The sequence below is a fragment of the Oryzias latipes genome, chromosome 17 (assembly GCF_002234675.1).
Source record: "Oryzias latipes chromosome 17, ASM223467v1".
In the NCBI taxonomy this organism is placed as follows: Eukaryota; Metazoa; Chordata; class Actinopteri; order Beloniformes; family Adrianichthyidae; genus Oryzias; species Oryzias latipes.
In genome coordinates this window covers 21,107,575-21,128,640 of record NC_019875.2, presented here as the reverse complement: position 1 = coordinate 21,128,640, position 21,066 = coordinate 21,107,575, and the positions used below count along the sequence as shown (strand labels likewise).

At 40.7% G+C, this 21,066-nt stretch overlaps 1 protein-coding gene across 2 annotated transcripts in view; it reads right to left on the bottom strand.

The window, feature by feature from the left end:
- The window catches only part of LOC101165590 (nucleoprotein TPR), a 23,940-nt gene extending 2,874 nt beyond the window's left edge, over positions 1 to 21,066 (bottom strand). Inside the window, exons 1-50 of one of the 2 annotated variants that reach the window (XM_011486636.3) lie at positions 20,790 to 21,066; positions 20,207 to 20,311; positions 19,841 to 19,905; positions 19,159 to 19,249; positions 18,985 to 19,088; positions 18,746 to 18,910; positions 18,579 to 18,671; positions 18,097 to 18,177; positions 17,891 to 17,978; positions 17,646 to 17,783; positions 17,451 to 17,545; positions 17,119 to 17,316; positions 16,924 to 17,031; positions 16,506 to 16,729; positions 15,474 to 15,637; positions 15,282 to 15,400; positions 15,062 to 15,210; positions 14,339 to 14,501; positions 13,859 to 13,993; positions 13,140 to 13,280; positions 12,832 to 13,036; positions 12,542 to 12,738; positions 12,321 to 12,461; positions 12,062 to 12,178; positions 11,637 to 11,840; positions 11,346 to 11,539; positions 11,089 to 11,236; positions 10,757 to 10,894; positions 9,952 to 10,083; positions 9,059 to 9,189; positions 8,715 to 8,925; positions 8,479 to 8,628; positions 7,935 to 8,027; positions 7,559 to 7,663; positions 6,988 to 7,167; positions 6,854 to 6,892; positions 6,457 to 6,615; positions 6,263 to 6,374; positions 5,965 to 6,149; positions 4,807 to 4,877; positions 4,397 to 4,596; positions 4,121 to 4,315; positions 3,836 to 3,954; positions 3,608 to 3,676; positions 2,278 to 2,490; positions 2,018 to 2,192; positions 1,219 to 1,412; positions 1,021 to 1,092; positions 807 to 895; positions 4 to 116 (exon numbers count right to left, since the gene is read on the bottom strand). In XM_011486636.3, coding sequence (XP_011484938.2) covers positions 4 to 116; positions 807 to 895; positions 1,021 to 1,092; positions 1,219 to 1,412; positions 2,018 to 2,192; positions 2,278 to 2,490; positions 3,608 to 3,676; positions 3,836 to 3,954; positions 4,121 to 4,315; positions 4,397 to 4,596; positions 4,807 to 4,877; positions 5,965 to 6,149; positions 6,263 to 6,374; positions 6,457 to 6,615; positions 6,854 to 6,892; positions 6,988 to 7,167; positions 7,559 to 7,663; positions 7,935 to 8,027; positions 8,479 to 8,628; positions 8,715 to 8,925; positions 9,059 to 9,189; positions 9,952 to 10,083; positions 10,757 to 10,894; positions 11,089 to 11,236; positions 11,346 to 11,539; positions 11,637 to 11,840; positions 12,062 to 12,178; positions 12,321 to 12,461; positions 12,542 to 12,738; positions 12,832 to 13,036; positions 13,140 to 13,280; positions 13,859 to 13,993; positions 14,339 to 14,501; positions 15,062 to 15,210; positions 15,282 to 15,400; positions 15,474 to 15,637; positions 16,506 to 16,729; positions 16,924 to 17,031; positions 17,119 to 17,316; positions 17,451 to 17,545; positions 17,646 to 17,783; positions 17,891 to 17,978; positions 18,097 to 18,177; positions 18,579 to 18,671; positions 18,746 to 18,910; positions 18,985 to 19,088; positions 19,159 to 19,249; positions 19,841 to 19,905; positions 20,207 to 20,311; positions 20,790 to 20,940 — 6,928 coding nt within the window. In that variant the 5' untranslated portion in view covers positions 20,941 to 21,066. The remainder of the gene's footprint in view (positions 1 to 3; positions 117 to 806; positions 896 to 1,020; positions 1,093 to 1,218; positions 1,413 to 2,017; positions 2,193 to 2,277; positions 2,491 to 3,607; positions 3,677 to 3,835; positions 3,955 to 4,120; positions 4,316 to 4,396; positions 4,597 to 4,806; positions 4,878 to 5,964; positions 6,150 to 6,262; positions 6,375 to 6,456; positions 6,616 to 6,853; positions 6,893 to 6,987; positions 7,168 to 7,558; positions 7,664 to 7,934; positions 8,028 to 8,478; positions 8,629 to 8,714; positions 8,926 to 9,058; positions 9,190 to 9,951; positions 10,084 to 10,756; positions 10,895 to 11,088; positions 11,237 to 11,345; positions 11,540 to 11,636; positions 11,841 to 12,061; positions 12,179 to 12,320; positions 12,462 to 12,541; positions 12,739 to 12,831; positions 13,037 to 13,139; positions 13,281 to 13,858; positions 13,994 to 14,338; positions 14,502 to 15,061; positions 15,211 to 15,281; positions 15,401 to 15,473; positions 15,638 to 16,505; positions 16,730 to 16,923; positions 17,032 to 17,118; positions 17,317 to 17,450; positions 17,546 to 17,645; positions 17,784 to 17,890; positions 17,979 to 18,096; positions 18,178 to 18,578; positions 18,672 to 18,745; positions 18,911 to 18,984; positions 19,089 to 19,158; positions 19,250 to 19,840; positions 19,906 to 20,206; positions 20,312 to 20,789) is intronic. The other variant, XM_011486637.3, reaches the window with a different exon arrangement.

The window sequence follows — 21,066 nt, the reverse complement described above, 5'->3', positions numbered from 1 at the left end:
TACCTCCATGAGAGGCCAGCTGACCCAAGTCAGAATGTGAGGCTGATGTTTGAGGCAGCAAATCTTCTGGAGCCCCAAACCTGAAGCTGATGGGCAAATGTGACACCTGAGGAGAGCTAAGGAGATGAAAGAGAGGAGGTGAGAGTCCTGAGACAACGCAGGAGAAACAATCACTTCCTGGGGGGAAACTGAGCTCCTGCAGACACTTCACATGCTGCAGCTCTATGGACGACAGAAAGTTAGTACTCAAAGTTAACACTTACTAGATTTTATAACCTATTGCTTCAATTATGATATAAGCCCTCCCCCTTTGACGACGATGGAGTAACTGAACAATAACAAGAATACTTTCATGTTTCAGATGATGATGTCAAACAAATGTATTACAAATGTATTGATTGTTTTTTTTCTAACATTTGTATTTAATTCCTTCCTGTCCCATTGATGCTGCAGATATTAGTTTCTAAATCATTTTGTGGTGATCCTCTAATTTGTTTTTAATGTAAAGCCTTTTTTTGTACCCCGACAGTGTTGTAAAGTGCTATACAAATAAAGTTCATTCATTTCAAACCTGAAGAGGTCTCTCTTTTAACACTGAGAGGAAAACAAAAAAGAGCCCATCGTGACAACTTGTTTGGTTTTTCAATTTACTATTAAAAGAAAGGTTGGGTACATTGTTGTTTATGGCGCTCTTATGGTTAAGATAAAACTCATGAATATTTCAACTTTTATGATACAAAAAATAGGTATTTTCCTAGAAGTCGGTGATCGCCTCAGGAGGGGAAAGTCCTATTTGTGGATCTTACTGTATGGCTTCAGCGAAGCCGTCAGTGCGGTGTGGAACGACCAGGGTGGGGGTGCTGGGAACCATTCTGTCATCTTCATCAAAGAAAGGCTGCAGAAACAATCCGACTGTTGGTTAATGCTTTCCTTGGTGCTTCACACACCAGACAAAACATCTGAGCAGATCTGCTTAGAACAGTAACCTGAACGTTAGTCAAAAACAAAAACATCTCTCACCATTGCTCCTATTCCAGGGGTCAGCTGAGGCCCACGACCCGCAGACGTTCTGCGTGACTGAGAGTACTGTCTCTGATAAGCAAAAACGTCACAAAATGACAATCCGTTCCAGTTTTTGGTCATTCTTGATGAGTTTTTCTGTCACCAGGAGATATAGGTCTGGGACAAAAGCCAATACAAGCAAACTAGATTGTTTACCTGTGAGTGGGGGGGTCCCAGTTCAGGAGCCGGAGGTTGGATGTTGAGCTGAGGCAGGAGAGTGTCTCTGGGCCTTCGTATGTGGAGGAGGCGGGATGTGACGGGTGTGAGGTGCGACGAGGAGCAGCTTGGGGGGAGGTGTGTGGGGTCTCTGGGGGCTTCAGATTCTGACGCGACGCCACTGGTACCCTCCCCTGAAAGACACAAGTGAGTAACCTTACACACAGAAGAGGAGGATTTTCAACCTGTGAAGATTTAATCCCAGAAGACGAGGAGGGCCAAACACAAAGATGTGCAGCTAAGTATTCAGATTCATAACATGGTGCAGCAGACACGCTTCTCTTTATTAATACCAACTTTCGTAATACATAAAGGATAGTTTAGGTTAAACCAGGAAAATCTGGTGTGCAAAGCAAGAAGGTGAATGTAAGTGGATGGTTTTTGTGAGAGCAGTTAAGATTTTCTTAAAAATCGGACTCAATAGAAAGAGAAAAAGTTCATTTCTTGCATCGTACAGGTGAGCTCACCTCAGCCAATTATATAACAAATCATTTTTCTTGATGATTTGCTTAATATTATTATTTTTCTGAGTTTATTTTTCAACTTACAGTCTGAAAAAAAGGTAAATAACATCTCATTTTAATAATTTGTAATAAGAAAATTATTGGCGAAGAAAAGACAGCCTCCTTTTCTGTTCATTGTTCCTTTTTAAATTAATTTTAAATTTTTTGCATTCAAATTTGAGTGAATTCATGTCCATCCAGTTTCTGCAGCGGCTTCGACACACGAGGCCCCTCACCGCTCTGCGTCTGCTCAGAGGCGATCTGAGAGCCTGAAGACACTCCACAGGCGCTCTCCTCAGGGTTGGTGCCTCCCGACGATGCTTCCTCCTCTGTCTCGGCTTCTCTGCTCTCCTCGTCACCCTCATCCTCTCCTCTTGTCCCGTTGTCAGCGGCAACATCAAACTCCTCTTCCTTAAAGTGGGAACATGACAAAGACGTTAACCTTTAAAGAAGAAACATGCCATACAAAACTTTTTCACAAGTAAACGGTAAAAACCTGCTCTTCTTCCTCCGCCTCTTCCTCTTCCCCCTCTCCTTCCTGCGTTTGCTCCCCCTCCTTGCTCTCCCGACTCTCGCTGTCCGTGTCAATGACGATCACATCCCGGATTATAGCGGAGCCTTGGGAGCTCTGGTCATAGGGGACAGACTGGGAAACGCTATCCTCCTCGACCTCAGCAACTAAAACGGGAAAATCCTCATCGGGGAGTTCCTACAAAACAAAGCAAAGCTTTTAAACAAGTTTTAAAAAGCAACATCATAGACGTAAATTTAACCTGACAGTGTTGAAGCCTCGTATGGCCTTCGCAGTTCGGATGGCTCAGGAAACCAAAACAAATCTATTGTGTGCAGTTGGGAAGAGAAATAAATCACACAAGAGTCTGCATGAAGGTTCACAAGGGAGAGAGATTCACAGCTCCGCTCCTCTGATCTCACTGCCCCCAAAGCAGACACTTCTTTTTTTATTGTCCAACAGGGCAACACGCAAACATGTAAAATACTTCATTCGATAGACTCTGTCTTCACATGCAAGATTTTGCCACGCCAGTCAGGAACAACCACGCCTGCAAGTCTAGTCTGCAGTCCACAGGTGTATCTGTTCCATAAACTCAGCACAGACAGAAAACAGAGACCAAGAATCACACACAGCCCCGCTGCTGACCTCAGCATTTCTTATCTGTAATGCACGCGGATTTCCCTGTTCACTTTGCAGCAAGCAAGCACAGTTCACAATACAATGTCCATGCATATACATGGAATCAAGTCAATGCATAACCAAAGAGCATAGAAATATAATGGAATCCCTGCTCACCTCCTAACAGCTATGGTGTTAGCACTTTTTGGTAATAATGAAGAACTTTAAGAATAATAGAATAACAATAAAATCCTCATAATTTAATACATCGCCTTAAAAAATAACTGTTTTTGATAGTCACTCCAAAACTCCCATTCCACCTCATTTAAGAGTCAAACACTCAATTGGAAAGTTCCAGAAGTTATAAAAAGCTAATTTAAATGTCACATTTGCATTAATATCAACCCAATACCAACATTTCATCTGCAAATACTCATAGTTACAATCCAGTTAGATATGAAATTAGATCTTAACTGGAGAAAAATTGCTGCTGGACAAAAAAGTTGATTTCTTGCTCAGTCTGATAGAGGAAAAAAAAACACAGCAAAAGGTTCGATCTCATCGTTTTCTTGATGCCGCCACAGCTCAGACTTTCAGAGGCTGCCGTGTTGGAGTCGAACCCTTCACTCTGTGACCATCAAGAGTGAAAAGTTCACTTCAACTGGTTTCCAGGGTCTTTTCGCTGCTGACTGACCTGAGTGTCATCTGGTGAATCCCGTTCTCCTTCCTCATTCCTTAGCTCCTCTTCTTCATCACTTTTAATCTAAAATGCATGAAATCAAAATGTAAAAACCCCCATTATCCTTAAGAATTTGAAGTTATTCTTAAAGTTTCAAGAATACGTCAAAATAAAAAATATATTTAAAAAAAAGTATGAAACGATGTCATGAACTCTGATCATTTGTGGATTCTTTTTGTTTACCTGCAGTGCAATTGTTTGTTTGAGTCGTAGTTTTTTAGTAGTTGGGGGTACGTGGGAACTCTCTGGCCTGCTGCTTTGCTCCTCCTCCTCTTCCTCCTCTCTAGTTCTTTTAGACGTAGCTTTAATTAAACCAAATCAGAAAATCACTCAACATGGAAAACCATCAAAAGGTTTGTTTAGGTTTTTTTTGAAAGACAAGATTTGGTGTAATAAACATTTGTGAACTGCTTTGAAGTTTCACGATCAAAAGTCACATTTGTGCTCGTGAGGCCGAATGCTCCTCACCCGTTCCTGCCAGAGACGAGGATGTGGATGGCCGCTCCACCTCTGTGCTGGACCCTGCATCCTGACTGGTTGCCTGCTGTTGGGTGGGCTGAACAAAAGCTGTGGCCTGAGTGCTGGTTGGCTGACCTATGGAGGTTTGAGTGTTCATCAGAGAGGAGCTGGTGGAGTGGACTGAAGCTCCTGCACTCATCAGAGCTGCAGCACAACATTGTGCAGTTAAACATTTGAAACATTAAGACTTTAGATCATTTTTTTTCCTTTTCTTCTTTGACTTACACTCTTGACTTTCAGCCTGAGTGGTCGGCATGACGGTGGCTGTAGGTGTCGGCGTTGGGACTGTTGCTGGGGTAACCATGGGTCGGATGCTGGCACGGGGTGTTGCCTTGCTGCCAGCAGAGGTGCTTGGCTTGTTGCTAGGAGACGGAGTACTTGTAGTAGGACGGATGTTGGCAGTGGGAGGTTCAGCGAGGCTGGAACTGATATGGATGAGAAAATAAAAACCTCTTTAATCATGTTGTAGTCACAGAAAAAATGGCTGTTTATTTTTCTGCTCTTTCAAAAGCAGTAAATCTTTCTTAGATTAAAAACAGTGCTCTACAAAGCAGGTTACCGTGGGAGATCAGGTTTTGTTAAAAGTTGTAAAACGATGACAGTGCTAGTGTTTGCTCAGACGCCTTCATGATTACCTTCCTCTGTCTTGAGCAGGACTCTTCAATGAGATCTGTCGCTGTTCTGACGATCGGCTGTGATCGCTCACCTGTTCATACAGGAAGACACACAAACATCCCAAAGACCACAGTTATGTTACCACATAAAAAGATTTCAAAAATGATGTGTTCTAGCTTAAAAGTTGTAAATTAAGAAAAAGTCAATATTTTCTTTTTTTTTTTAAATCCACACCATTCTCTATATCAGTGGTCCCCAACCACCGGGGGGGGGCTACTGGTCTGTGGGACAGTTGGTACCAGACCAAAGAGGAACAAAAAAAAAACCACCTACATTTTTTTTTTTATAATCTGATTCTGAAGGAAGTTTTATTTTGGAAAACTACTGGATTCTCCCCACCATATCCAACTCATTTTTGATGTATGTCAAGTAGCTTAGTGCCGAAAATTCATCCGCTACTTTCTTAAAGCGGCTGCACCGACTGCTAAAGTATTGAAACCCCTAAGCTTGCTAAGTTAACAAGAGCCACTGAGTAAACAAAAGAAGAGACTTCAACTTCAAAATAAAAGACGGCTGACTTTAACAGACAGCAACCAGGAGTCTTTACTCCAAATGTGGATTTTTTGCTACAGTTGTTCCCACACACCATAATATTCAGCAACTGTCTAATGTTACGAGGACGCTGCTAATAAAGTTGCTCAAACAATGGATTCATTTTTAATATTGTATTTAGAAATTACCTGTTTCAGGGACCTTATTTATTCCCTTTTTAAATCTGTTGCACCTAAAAGTTGTAAAAAGCTGAAGTTGTTGTCCGACTTTATAGCTTCCACTTTGACAGTTATGAGTTAAGGAAAAGATCACATTTGAAATGGTTCCTAAGCAAAATAAACTTGAATATTTTACAGAGGATGAAGATAAACTTCAAGGACAAACATTAAACCAGTCGATGGCCTAAATGAGGTTGGGGACCACTGCTCTAAATGAAACAATAGAGTTTCTTACAAAACAATTATTACAACATGTGTGGATAAAATTTAAATATACGGTATACATATATATGTATAAACATGTACATAATGTTTCTGTCTTTAGCATTTATTTTTGGTAATGATGTCTTCGTCTTACATGTGAGGAGATGTATTTATCTAACAGAGTCAGAGGTTTGGGCGGTGTACCTTGGCTCCGCTCTGGTCCTGAGGTTCCTCTCTGGAGTCCGAGTGAGCTTGAGTTTCTCTCAGCTCTCTTTCCAGTCGAAGAATTCGTCCTTCATATTGAGACTTCAGGGCGTTCATCCTCACCTCAAGCTCTTCCTTAGTTTGTTTCAGTTCTTCGACCTCCTGACTTAGCTTCTCTTTAGCACCTAAACAGAAAAAGCAAAGCTCGCTCATTTAAAAAACATTTGAAAAAAAAAAAGTATATAAGCATATATATTTGTACTTTATTGGCATTGTCTGTGCGCCTCTGCAAACGTACTGTTTACTTGGCTGATTTTAGCTTTGGCTCCAACTATGGCCTTTTTGGTCTTCTCCTCTTTTTCAGCCATCTGCTGTTTAAGCTGCTCTTCTCTGCTTTTGCTCTCAGCCAGCTGCAGGAAAAAGCACAAACAGTTAACCAACTGAAAGTATCATGGTGATGTTCCACCCTGCAGCTCAATCAGTACTGGTTACCTCTTGTTTGAGTTTTTCCACCTCATCCTTCGAATCAACAGCAACTAGACCACTTTGGCTCTGGTTTGCCTGAACGGCGGTTCCGGCCTCATTGGGCTGTTTTGCTTCATTCAGCTGATCTTGCAAACGCTTTACATCTTGTTCACGCTCAGCAACAGTCTGATCAGAAGCAAAAATAAACATTTACAGAAAACACAAGGAAGAATGAGACATGAATGAATGAAAAACCGGCACTAAGACCGAAAAATCCATGAAAAAGCACAATGTAAAAACAGAAGAAAACTTCTTTACTTAAAGTATTAAATCAAATTAAACAGTTACAGCTCATAAAATACTACTTCCCAGAAAGAAAGTGTATAGTTTTGAAAACAGACAGTATCTAATCGTTTATTCTAACCTTCTGAACACTGTCCAGCTGCCCCTGAAGCTCAGTCACCTGTAAAAATGAACAAGACCTGTGGGTTTACTAGGAATATGCCAAGAAAATAAATCAAGAGGAGTGGAAACAAAGTAAAATTGTTTTTTTTTTACCTTGTTCTCCGCTTGAGTCAGAGCAGATCTAAGGTTGTTCACTTCCTGGGTGGCCTGCTGAAGCTCTTTGTTTTTGGTGAGGTTTTGGTCTTTTGCCTGCTGGAGCTCCCTCTGGATCTGCTGAATCATGGTCTGACGAGTCAGAGCTTGAGCCTGCGCTGACTTGAACTGGTGCTGTACCTTTACATAAATGCACAAACCTTTAAGTGACTGAAAATGTTGAGACATTTGTATCTTACATCACAGAAATACAGCACACTCTAAAAGTAGGCATAATAAGGTTTCTACAGTATGAAGCAAAGTCAGGCGGAGGAAATGTTAAAGAAATTACAATGTGATCAAATTCATGAACAACCAACCAACTTTACGATAAAACAGAAATCGTAGATAATGCTGCCATAAAGACAATTCCTCTATTTTAGAATTGATCATAACAGATTAACAGTTGGTTTCAATACATTTTTTTGGGCAGATTACAGTGAATTTAGAAAAATGGATCCACAAATTCCTAAAAGGTTTTGGGGTTCTTTTTGGACTCTTTAGATGATTGTGATGATAGAGCGGCCGGTACCTGCTGGGTCTGGTTCTTGGCTTGTTGAAGCTCCTTCTGACTCTGGGTCAGCTGGTTCTGACTCTGTTGGAGCTGGTTCTGTGTCTGTGATAACTGGGACTGAAGCTGCAGAGACAAGAAAACTGGTATTCACCATCTGTCATCACAGAGTTTCTATCTAGAGCAGATAAAATATCAAAGCTGAGCAGAAATGTTCAAATCTGTGATTAAAAACACAAACACTTTAGCCAGGGCAACAAAAAAACAACACGGAAGGACAGGTTTCTGTGCTGCATAATGTGAGGAACAGGACTTTTGTTCCAAAAACTTCCTTTTTATGTTCTAGCTTTACCATCTCAGCACTTCTGCAGTTTTTTGGAACAGGTCAGATCTGTACCTGTGTCAGCTGGTTCTGGATCTCCTGAAGCTTTTTCTTTGTCTGCTGGTTGTCCTTCTGGGCTTCCTCCAACTCCTGTTGGGATTTTTGGGCCTAGTGCAACACATTATGGTTAATCATTGTTTTTATTTTATTTTTTTCTAAACGTATAGCATCTAATATATCATCTCTAAACAGATCAAATATGTTTTTAGCAGCCCTTCTAGAAGTGACAATGTTTATCTTCCCTAATTCTTTACATCCAGTTGTGTATAAACATGTAAAGAATTAATAAATCTGTAATCAGGCCCACAGACTACATTAACTGTTATTTTCCCCAAATGATCATTAAATGCAGTAAATGCAATAAAAATGACAAGAAAATATGAGGTACAGGTATCTGGACTTAAAAACTTCGACTTTTTAAAGATTACTTTTGAAGATCAACAAAATACTTGTAGCAGTGATTGTTCTGATTTAATTTTGTGGGCATCTTCTCAAACCTAAATCTGCCTTTTTCTTTCTGCGTGAGCCATTAAATGTGTCAAACAGGTTTTAGGATCACCTCTTCCTGCTTTTTCTGCAGCTCCTCCCTCAGTGAATTCAACTCCTCTTGGGTCTTCTTGAGCTCCTCCTGAGTTTTGGTCAGCTCCTGCTGGGCCTCCTGGCTTGGAGACGGCTCACCTCCTCCTTTGGTAGCAGATTCGCTGACCAGCTGGAAAACACACAAACACAGAGTTGCTCACCGAGGTTTCCGTCATCGTGTCAGTTGTCCAAAGGGTTTCACGGCTGCAGGAGCACCTTGTCATGCTGGGCTTTCAGCTCCTCGAACTGCGTCTTGTAGCGTCGCCCGATCTTCTTCACCTGGGTGATGGTCTTGTTCTTCTCCTGAATGTCATTGTTTTTTGCTTCAAGGTCTTTCTTCAGAGTGTCTCTCTCTGACATCAGGTGGACCATAGAATCCTTGAGGGCTTGTATTTGAGAGTGAGCAGAATTACTGCCTGCGTTGGATCTGAAGAATTGGAAAAACAAAGATGGCGGTCTGTTGTGGTCATTTATGTTTAGAAATCATATGAGAGGAAGAAAAATAAACAACAAAAGTTGATAACAGCAGCATGTGATTTTTCTGTATGCTGCGTTTCTACCTGGCCAGCTCAGTCTTCAGCTTAGCTGACTCTTCGACCAACTGTGAGATGCGTTTCTGCTGAGCCTCCCTCTCTGATGTCAGCTTTTGTCTCTCCTCCGAGTCACCGGTCTTTTGCTGACTAATCAGTTGCTTTAAAAAAAGATTTAAAAAGATTAAGACAACAAAAAATGTTTATTGGTGATAACATACTTGTAGGAATGAGTATTGAGAAAAAAAAAAAGATCTTGAGTCAAAAGACTTGAGTCAAAAAAGTATTTTGGTGGAAACTGCAGAATTGATGATAAAGCAAACTGAAACCATTGTCAAAAGACTGACTGCAGTGAAAATTGTGTTTTTAACATTTTTCTCATGATGGAAACCACATCTAAAGAAAATTGAGCTGAAGTTTCAGAGCATTTCTTTATTCAAGTTGTTGTGAATCGCGTGCAGACCATTAGACCCATGCACATCTTAGTTTTCCTCGTCTGAGTTGGCATCTGACTCAAAACTGTACGGCTGGATAGCGCCAATATTGCTCACCATTTTCATGTGGTTGTGAGAGGCTGTAAGCTAGCGGGAAAGAGTGTAAACAAAGGGACGATGGAAAATGAGGGCAGGCTTACTTCCCACCAACAGTCCCATCCACAACTCCTAGCTGAATTTCAAATTAATTTCGGTGCTCTGTAGAAACTATGTCCTAGATAGCTACATGCTTTGAAATTTTAAACGGCATGATCCTAATTAAAATCAAGAGGATTAAAGTGGAACTTTAAATGAACGTTAACCTATACACTAAAGCATGCGTCGTTTAACATGTAAATTTGTTAAAAAGCAAAAAGGAATAACTGAGAAGGCAACTATTCCTCTATATATTTTGCAATGATCAGTCTCAACTCTTAACCTTCTACAAACCTGTATCCTGTTCCTGCACCGTTTGAGATCTTCCTCCAGCAGCCTCTTATCTGCCTGCAGGGAGCTGTTCTTCTCTGACAGCAGAGACAGAGAGTTTTGCAGAGGGCTGATGTCTGACTGCAGCTTTGTCACCTTGAAGAAAAGGACAAAAGCAGAATATATGAAGTCATTTTTACTTATTTGTAGTTGGAAATTTGAATAAGATTTTCTTCTAAATATGGTAAACAGCTGTGCTACAATCCTCAACAAATTTCCCAAGTAAATAACTTTTTCTGCTTCACTAATCCGTTATGAAAGCAGTGGACACATTTTCCAAAGAAATACAAGACGAAGGCTCAATTAAAAACTACGTTCTGAAATCATTAGGGTTACGTTGCACACCTGCTTCATATTTTGAATCTTTAATGTTAATTTTCTCCCATTAACTTCCTACTAGTTTGATATTAGCACAATAGTCCTTTGTAGACAAGAAACACAGCATCAGTGGCTTCTTTTGATCAACTGGATGCAGGCGGCTTGGACATGAACAGAGTCACTTGCAGAGTCATTTTGGACCTTTAAGTCCATACTATTAAACTATTAAAACATCACAAATTAAAAACGTAAAGCAGAGATGAGAAGTGGCCGAGCTGTTTCTCTTCAACTGATGAACTAGTTAGGCTTCACAATACAAGTGACACCAATAAATGTTGCAGACTGCTATACTGCTGCACAGTAAATGTGCAAATACACAATTGAAGTGCTATTCTAATGCTACAAAAACTAAGTAAAACAAAAATAGTACAGGCAAATGTCTCGATCTTACTTTAGCCTGAGCCTGCTGCAGCTCCTGCTCCAGTTTATTTCTGTCCATTTTCAGCATCTTGTTGGTTTCTTGGAGAGCGTTGATGCTCTCCATCCTCTTCAGTTGTTCCTGCTGCTGGGCCAGGGTCTTGGTTGTCAACTTAGAGCACAAACAAGACAAAACGATCAAAATGGTTCTAATAATCTACAATTTAGTGCTTCTTTTACAACAGACAATCACAGCAAATAGCGTCACCACAAATATTCAAAGAAAAACTGTGAGTCTTTGAGAAAGGTTAGAATCAATGGGGAACATGAGAACATAAAGACATATGTGACATCTCCCAGGTATACCTGCATTTTCTCCCTTTCTGAGTTTAGAGCTTCCTGCAGCTCCTTCAGTTCTCTGTCTTGATGTTCCACTCGCTGTTTGTGGCGTAGAGCTTCGCCTTCATACGCCTCACACTGAGCCAAGGCGATTTCCTTCTCCCGCCTCACAAACCTGCACCACAAAAACACTTAAAATTCGCTCGGATTTACATTATTCCTTCAGAGATCCTCCTATGTCTCACAGTTTAGTTTAAAACAAATCTTTTGTCGATGTTTGTTACCTGAGAATCTCCAGTATCTGTTCCGTAGTCTTCTCCTCTTCACTGAAGGACAGGTCCAGCTGCTGCTGCTGCTGCTGCTGCTGCTGCTGCTGCTGCAGGCGGCTCTTTGCAGCCATTTCATCCATCTGCTGGTGAAGAAGATTATTCTGTTTTCCCAGCTCATCACAGCGACGGATCTGATTGGCCAGGTTCTCCTGATGGTGAAAAACAGAACAGTCGTGACCAACTATAAAGAGGAATTTCCCCTATTTAGTAGTTTTGACACACGAAAACAGACACGCACTGTCATACCTTCAGCTGTTTCTCTACTGTGTTTAACGCTGCACTTTTCTCCTGAAGGAGAGCATCAGTCTTCTTCAGTTCCTCCTCTAGTTGTCTAATCCGTGCTGCATGTTGTTGGGATGTTTTCTTCAGCTGCTGAAGAGCCTCCACATCAGCAGCATGAAGCATCAGCTCCCGCTCATACTTGCCCTGCGCCTCTGCAGCGAGTTTGGTCTAAAGAGATGATAGATAGGACACAGTCAGCCTGAAATTCTGACAAGGGTTGAGGAAACAGAGGATTTTTTTTCATGCCAAAAATGCTTAAATCTAGAAGGCTATGTGCCTGCATGATAGATGTACTTCATCTTCCTTTCCTTTCAAAAATGCCTGTTTGAGGAGCTTGTGAAACTAGTCTGGATCCCCATCTCCTCAACATGTGAGTAGAGTGAATGAACCTGCAGTAGGCTGTCCTGTATGGCCTTCTGTTCTTGTGTTACAGCGGCAGCTGCCCTCTCTAGCGCCTCCTGCTGTTCAGTCTGGCTTGCCTTCAGACTGCGCTGCAGCTCACAAACCTGGACAGAGTGAAAATGACTAAAAACATGCAGAGCAGCCTGAAGTTTGGGTTCTTAGAGGATTAAACAAAATAGATCAAATGAAGACAGAACCAAATGATGCTAGCAGGAGTTGACTTGTAAACATTGAAGGGGAACGCACTTGTTTTTCCACAGCTTCCACAGACTTCCTTTTCTCCTCCTGCTCTTGTTCTTTCATTTTCTCCAACTCTAAAATCCTCGTCTCCAGCTGCCTCTGCAGCTCCTCTGTCTCCTTGAGTCGTGACTCCAGAGGGGAGCGTAACTGTAAAGCAGAAAGTATAGGTAGGTGGGTGTACAGGAAGATTTGCAGAGTCTGAAGTAGAGATTTAAAAAGAAAAAAACCTCTTTTTCTTTTTTCAGACTGTCCTCCAGAGCAAGAACCACTGATCGGTACTGCTCCACGGTGGAGTTTGCCGTTTTCAGCTGCTCTGCTAATTCAGTGCTTTGCTCCTCAGCACTGCGGAGGAGACCTTTCAGCTCTGACTGCTCCTGCTCTGATTGGCTGGGCTGCTGAGATGCAGCAGGTCCTGGAGAGCGAACTGCAACATAGAGAGGTAGCAGAACAAAAAGAAAACCAATGGAATGATATTTCAGATCAACTGTGCATCTTTCCTATCAAAGGCCCTCTATACCTCTCAGTGGCACTCGGAGGCCTGCAGCTCTAGTAACCGGGGCAGAAGTACTGCTGGAGGACGTAGTCGCCTCAGCGAAAGAAGCAGAGGCCAGCTGGGCCTTTAATGCAGCCACCTGCTGTTCAGAGCTGCGCAGAAGCTCCCTGGTCTTCTGCTGAAGCGTGTTCTGGGTCTCCAGCTGCTTCTTTGCTTCCAACAGCTGAGCCTGCGAGAATGGAAGAAAAGTGTTATTTACTTAATCCATAAATGCAGTGTCAAAAAACACAAAAGTCGGAAGACATAAAATGTGCCAGAAACATTGAACGTACATCCATGGTGCGCCCCAGAGCATGTCTTTGCGACACTTCCTGTTCAATCCTGGCCTTCATTGACACCAGCTCTTTCTCCAGGTGCTCTATTCTATTATTGAGTCGCTGACGAGTTTCTGTCTCTGTCCGCTCCATACTCAGCTGGACAAAAAGGTCAAGATCAGAAATACATAACCGCAATTTAGAAAAGTTAAAACACTGAGCAAAATGAGAGAAAATATTCACAAAAAACTAAAAACCTAAGAACATTTCAGCAAGATATGTCTACTTACTTAAATTAATAAAACTTTTAAAAAAACATGTTTCGGATGATGAATGAAAATATTACAGGTTTACAGGCTTTGTAACTATTTTCAGCTCTTGACTTTTCTATGTAGAATCTTGGATCACAAGAACTGACAACTCTAATGCAGCACACTCCTGTCCAATCTTTTAAGACAATGACGGACATGAAACACTTGAATGGATAAACAGAAATGAAAAATAATAATAAACTGCTTATCCCAGTTTTTTTATATTTTGCCGAAACTGCAAGTTTTTGTGTGCAGACAGCAGTTTACCAAACAATTCGATTTTTGAAAAGGCATTTTGTGAAACCGGCTCAACTCCATTTAGGATTTAAAATCAAAATGGCAGCACAGCATGACTAAGTGTCATGAACTCGATGAAAAAACAGGTTTAATGGTTCCTCCGGGGGAACTTTAAGGACTTCCTGGTACCTGAATGGATTTGATGTTGGTGAGCAGCAGTTTCTGGTTGCATTGCTCAGCCAAAGTGGCTTCCTTCTCTCGACAGAGTCGGGTCTCCGCCTGTCTTATCATGTCTCTCTCCTTGGTTATGTTCTCCACACGAACCTGCAGACAAAGAAGTGGCATTTTATCAAAGAATTTGGGGTATTTTTTTGGGGAAGCTTCCAAAATGTTTTTGTTTCGTAATTAACCAAATCTTTCAGAATAATTAATAGTTACAAAGAGAATTATTAACTAATAAGACTTGCTAAAAAAAAACCATTCGATTCTTATCTCACACAGCTACGATTAAAATTAAAATGATCAGAATAACTTTTTGTGTCGAGTATAGCTTCCTTAATAGGTTCATTTCTATGCAACACAATAAAAGACACAAATCTCTTTTTTCAGATCCACGGGAAAACATTCCCCTTTATGATCTTGTAAACTGGTCCGTTTCTTGGGGCCCACCTCTTCCAGTGCCAGTTTCTCTGTAGCCTGCCTCAGCTCATGACTCATGGTGTGGATGATGTGCTCCTGCTGTTGCGTTGTCGCGATCATTTTGTGGTTCCGCTCTTGCAGAGCAGCGATCTCTCTGCGGTACGCCGCTAGAGTCTCTTGGAGCATTTCATACCTTCAATATTAAGAGTACACAACACACAAAACCAATCTCAGGTATGCAAAAACACAGCAATGGAGTTAAAACTAAAATCAACAGTTTTTCATTTGATAAAACATTTCTATATTATTTTTTTTTCGTATTAGTGTAGTGAGTCATTTATAACTTTACATTTGTAATTTAGTATATTTCTACACTATTTTAAAATCATAAAAATTGAGTTTAAGGGTTTTCTCTTATTAGTCTTTTTAGCCTCAATTTCTGTTTGTTTTTGTTTCAATTTCTGTCATGAGCCATTCTACTCAATTCAAAAGAACTTTATTATTCTTCAACATTTATCCAGAAAAAATGTGGTTACATTTTAACTGATTCGAGCCACTTCTGTTGCATAAATATGCCATTATATTTCTTAATTGGATTTACAGATCCAAGAAAGGTAAAGTTTACAGTGGCAAACTAATCCCAGCTGGCAGTTAGATGATTTTTTAATGTAATAAAAAAAATGATCAGTAATATCGTAGCTGAGGGATTTTCATCTACTTTATTCATGCATTAAATCTACTGCAGCTGCCCACCTCCTGTTGCTGAACTCCAGCTGCGACGTGAGCTTGGCGTGACTGGAGCGCAGCTCCGTCAGCTGTTTCTGCAGCCGATCGTTTGTTTCGTTCAGCATCCGGTCGTTCTCCGCCTTCTCCTTCTTGTACAGAGTGAAGGCGTCGCTGAGCTGTAAAGCAGACATGCATCCATTCAGGCCCTTTCAGAAGGAGAAGCTGGATTACCTTTGTAGACACTCACCTGCTTTAAAGCTGCTTTAGTTTGAGCAGTCTGTGCAGCCTCTGCAGCTGCAGCTCTCTGAGGAGTGGAGCGAGTGGCTGGAGCTGAGGGACGGTCGGGCTGCGGGGAGGGGTCTTGACCTGAAAGCAAATGTGACGATCTGATTTGGTCTACTTAAAAGTCAACATGAACAGCTTGAAATGTTGTGATCACCTTGAGTTGGAAGGCTGAAGCCTGTGCTCTGAGTCAGCAGCGTTTTGAACATGTCTCTCTGCCTGGCGCTGGAGTCTGCAAGTTGTTTCTGCTGGTTCCTCTGTTCCTTCAGCAGCTCCACCTCCTTCTGAAGCTTATCCACACCTGACTCCAACTCTGCTATTCTGGAGGATAAATGCTTGCTTCAGATTTATGTTCAAAACAATGTTTTTATTCACATTTGCCAACATTTTCAACAGCGAGGACACCCAATTAAAACAAAATGCCTCAGAGGTGAACATTAGCAGATGTGATTTACAACAAAAGCTGCTGATTGAGCCAAATATTAACAGTTAAACAGAAACTTTACAGTCGTCAATGTGACGTGGATGCGGCACAAGAAAAATGCGTGTTCAGCCCTCAATTCAATTCAAGGGATAATTGCAGATAAAGTGTGCATTATCAGAAATGAACGCACACACGGTGGACTGTTACTTCCATGAAATGCGTTCATTTCTGATAATGCACACTTCGAAGGCCATTATCCCACTTATACCATGGTCACAATAGAAATAAACATTCAATCGGTTTTCAGTACTTTATTCTTGTTATTTCTTTTGGTTTAAATTGCTTTTCCTCACAAAAAGTGGACTATTTGTTACAGCGCGTTGTCACGTTAACATGACATGAACCGGCACCGACGTCAACTGAGGCGGGAAAGGAAAGCGATGTACATGCTGGTCGTCATGGTGGGTTAAATAAAGCATCAGTTCAGAGAGAAAGTTCTCCTCTTACCGCATGTTTTTGTCCAGATGATGAAGTTAAAGTTTGTTTTAAAGAAGACAGCGCAGTGATACAGAACATTTAAGCTATGTGACATGAACTTATTTTACAGGTATTTATTATCGCTGTGGATTATCACTTTTTAAACCACGCCCAGCAACCAATCAGAATCAAGTACTCACCGAGACCATGGTATAAATAAAAGTTAAAGTGTCGCTTTGAGGCAAACTATCAAAAAGAAATGAGAAAACTTTTTTTTTTGTTTTTTACCGTGCTGTTGTAAAGCGGGCCTGTTGTTTGTCCTTCTCCTCCTCCAGATCCCGCAGCCTTCCCAGCAGGCTTTGGTTCTGCCTCTGGAGCTCCACCACACTGCGGTAGGTCAGCGGGCTGGAGCCAGCGTCCTCAGAGGTGCTGGATATATCCGCTGAGCTGCCGTCACTCTTGCTCACCTGGTTTCCTCTGGCTTCCTCCAGCTCCACCAGCAGAGCACACAACTGAGGGGAGATCAAACTTTAATTACAAATCTGAAGTCAAGACATTATCTTTTACTTAAAAAAACTTTGCGATTGTCCCACAAAAAACATATTTAAATTTTTTATTTTTTTTAACAACAGCAGACATTTCTTAAAATGTCAGAATGCAAAAAAAAAAAAGCTGAGATGAAGTTAGGTTTTCTTGAACAGCAAACCTGTGAAGATGCATCTTCCAGCTGTCTTTCCGTCTTCAGTTTGTCTCTTTCCAGCTCATCACAGCGCTGCTTGGCCTCCTCCTTCTCCTTCTGCAGGCTGTAGATCTCCTGATGCAAAAAAAAAAAGCAGCAACATAAAAGTTTTGCTTTTGTTGCAATGATTCAAATGAATGAATAATGCACTGACGAACGCACAGCCCGAGCTTGTTCCAGTTTGCTGCACAGGGAGGCCATGGACCTCTGCATGCTCTCATACTCCTCTCTCTGCCGCTTGAGAACCGGCGCCTTGGACTCCACTTCATGGACAATTTCATCCAGGACTCGGCTCACCCTTTTTGTCTCCTGTTTCTCGAGCTGCAGCTGTGTTTGGCACTCAGCATACGCATTATATAGCTGCATGTGAAAACAGTTTAAAGAAAGGAAATCTTGGCATCTTATTACCCCATTTCAGCACTAAAAATTTTAATTTCCACATGGTTTACCCATATTTTTAAATAAATGTTTGATGAGAATCCTGCTGAACTCACGTCAAAGAACTTCATGTCAGGTTTAACGATGGCTGCGATGGCAGCGGCTGACGGACACATAGAGTTCAGCTGATCCTCAGTCAGAGAGGGCACACCTTCATTTAAAAACAAAAACAGAGGTGGCGACATTCACTTGCATTTTTATTTGATATTAAAGTTCATAGTAAGAGTATCGGCATTGGTGGGTTTTCTCACAGCAGCGCTTGGCTGCTGCCTTTACTGCAGCATTTTCCAGCTCCTTCTCCATCTTCTTAATCTTCTCTTTGAGTTCTGCCTCAAGCCGCATCTTTTGCTCTTCACTCTCTGAGACTTTCTTCTCAAGAGCCTTGTTGGCTGCAAAGATAAGAAATCAGTCACACTCCAGCGACCCACAATGTTCAACAAACAGATGCGATGAAACAAATTGTGAACTGACAAATAATCAAAACCCAGACTCCTACCTTCACCTGTGTCTTTAACCAGCTTGCTCAGCTCCTCCACTGCTCTATTCAGCTCTTGGTTCTTGACCTCCATGTCAGTTGCTGCCCCCTAGAGGAGAGTAAGAGTCATTACATCCCAAATCCATTTATCTAGCCAAAAAAACAAAAAAAACACACAATGTCTCTTAACAAAAAGGCTTGGACAAAATGTTGAAAAAGATTCTGACCTTGTAAAGTGAGGACAGCTTGACATGGGCATTGAGCTCATTGCGGTATTTCTCCTCCATGGCATTCTGCTCATCTTTCACCTGAACAGGAATGCAGAGTTACTAGCACATATAGATTGTTTCATAAAAATAAAGACTATTCAAAGAATATTTTCATTTTATTTTGAGAAAAAAACTAAAAATTTATTTTGATTTCTACTGGTTTGGACAGATTCCATCAGAAGTACAACTATACTGGCGACAGACTACAGTAGTTTTAATATTTAGTTATGGATTTAAGCCTTTTGGTAAAATTAAATTAATAAAAATATGATGATGGTACTAATGCACAATGTGACTTGAAAAGATGTTAAATGTAAAAATGTATTTCACTATATAATTAAATGAGTGGGTTTAATGGAGATTTTACAAAAATACTTGTTTGTGTTACTACATTTTCATGACATAAGGGGCTGATCCCAGCTCTGTGTGGAGTACCTTACCTGTTTCAGTTTGCTGTTGAGGTCTTCAGCTCTTCTACTCTGACTTTCACTGGTTTCTTTCAGAGAAGTCAGCTGACTTTCCAACGTGAACACCTTTTGAAAAGAGGGTTGTTGGCAAAGACAAGTGGTGTGGATTTTTGAAGAAGCTCCTGTTTCTTTTGCGTTACCTGCTCAGATCTGCTCTTGAGGTTGGCCTGCAGCTCCAGAATCTCATTGCCTTTGTCTCTTTCAGTGTTCAGTAGTTCTTCTGTTTTTGTTTTCAACTCTGCTGTCAGCCACTCAATCTTCTTCTCCAGAAGTTCTTTCTCCTGCTCCATCCGTTTTTCTCTATGCTACAACACACCAAGAGAGGCTTTTTGATGTGCTTCAAAGCTGATGAGCTGTTTTACTGAGTTTCATGACATACCTGCACAGAGGCTGCAGACGACTGTATTTCATCCAGTTTCAACTGCAGCTCCATCCTCACTTTGTTGGTTTCTGCCAGGTTTTCATTAAGACGCTTCATTTCCTCTTTAAAGACACAAAACTCGTCAAGACAAAAAGCTTATATGAATACAAACACACAAACACAATAACCAACCTGTCAGATTCTCCACCTCCTGCGTTTTCTTCTCCAGTACCCGAGCCAACTCCCGCTTCTCTGCCTCAATTTCATACTTGGTTTTGGTTTGCTACAGACACAAACTTTTGCATTAGCCTTTGAGAATTGTAGGCATCAATTTATTTAATACTTCACAAAAAATAAGACATTATCTTAAAATCACATTTGAATGAGCTACACTTTTTTTTGTGCATGGAAGTTTTTATGTAAGCAATGTATAAAAAACTTCAAAAAAGCAACCTGCAGCAAGGTTTGAGTCTTACTTTTATGCAAAACAAGTTTTAGGGACATTTTCTAAAAATTGTGTTTTTAAATTGACTATTAAAACACAAACTGTCCTTTAAATCCCACCGACAGCAAGTAAAAAGGCTCTAACAAAGAGATGGCTCAAACCTGAACCAAAAACAATTTAGGACAGGATAGACATTGTAGAAGAAATGTATGCAATGGAAAAATGATCTTTTTCTCTAAGAGTGCAGAGGGACACCTTTTAGGAATGGTCCAACTAAACAGAGTAGTAGCCAGATGGTCCGGCTACCACGTTTAACAATCCTGATTCTCCCCAGTTGCCAAAAGTTTTATGATAGTGCCAGAAAATGGCAAAGCAAAAACTTTAGCCACTATAAAGTTAATGACATTTGGGATCACCTAAGAAATGTACCTGCTGCATTGGTTTGCTTTCATTGGAGTCTCCCTCTATTCCCTTGAGAGCACACAGCTCTTCATCTGCAGAGGAAAAGCATTAAAAAATGGGTTTAAAGAAAGCAGAAGGACTGATGAAAGTCTGTTTACCCATAAACACTAAAGAAATGTCATTAAAGATTATACTTAAATGTGTTTCTGAAAAAACATGAATACTCAAAACTCCTTTTAAATAATTCATATCTGGGTTAAACACAACAGAACTGTGGAATTTTATTGTCAAATATTTAAATATGAAAAAATACGTGAACATTTTCAGCGCTTAGTGGCATTCTAAGGCATTTTACCAGTTTTGTAATGTAATAAAATAAATGCAAGAACTCACTTAGCTTCTTATTTTCTTCCTGTAGGGTCTGTAGTTCTTTGGTAGCAGAAAGCATCTGTTCCTGACCCTCTGCCAGCCTCTTTTCAATGTCAAAGTATTGCTGCTCTGAAGGTGTAAAACAGTTAAGAGCAATGCTTTGTTAGAGTTGACGATAGCACAAAGTTTATTTGGTTATCTATTTTGGTTGTGTATTGTTTAGGGAGTTGGTAAAATACATGACGATTCCCACATTACAAGATCATGTTGAAATAGTCACAAAAATTACATAAAACACAGTTTTTTATAACTATAAAAAATCTCACATAATCGAAATATTATTTTTCGTTTAGTTAATAATGCAGATTTAAGTTCAGCATCGCTATAGACAAAAAAAATCGTGTCTAAGTTAAGATACGTTAGTTAGTGGCTCACCAGAGTTAGCATGAGCTAGCATTGTAATGCTAGCTCATGCTAGGCGACTGACGTAAAGCAATCAATTAAAAGTTTAACGAAACACATTTTTACTTGGGTTTTAGTTCAAATTTTAAAAATCTATTATCAGAACAATCAGTTAAGCAGCGTAAATTTGTATGAAGTGACACACCGCTATCTGCTTTGAGGCGCTCATGCTGCGTCTTGAGCGCTTCGTTAGCATTCTGCAACTCCGTCACAAACTTCTCGAGCTTGTTTTGGATGCCTTTCGGAAGCTTGTTAAGTTCCGTCCGTTCGAGGACCTGCAGCAGAACCACCGCCATATCTACATATCTCAGCAAACAAGACAATGAAAAAGCCAAAACTTTGTACACGAATGGAACGTTAAACTGTGTTTCACCCGCAAACTCAGTGAGCGACAGAGCGAAGTATGAAGCTACCGCAAACAC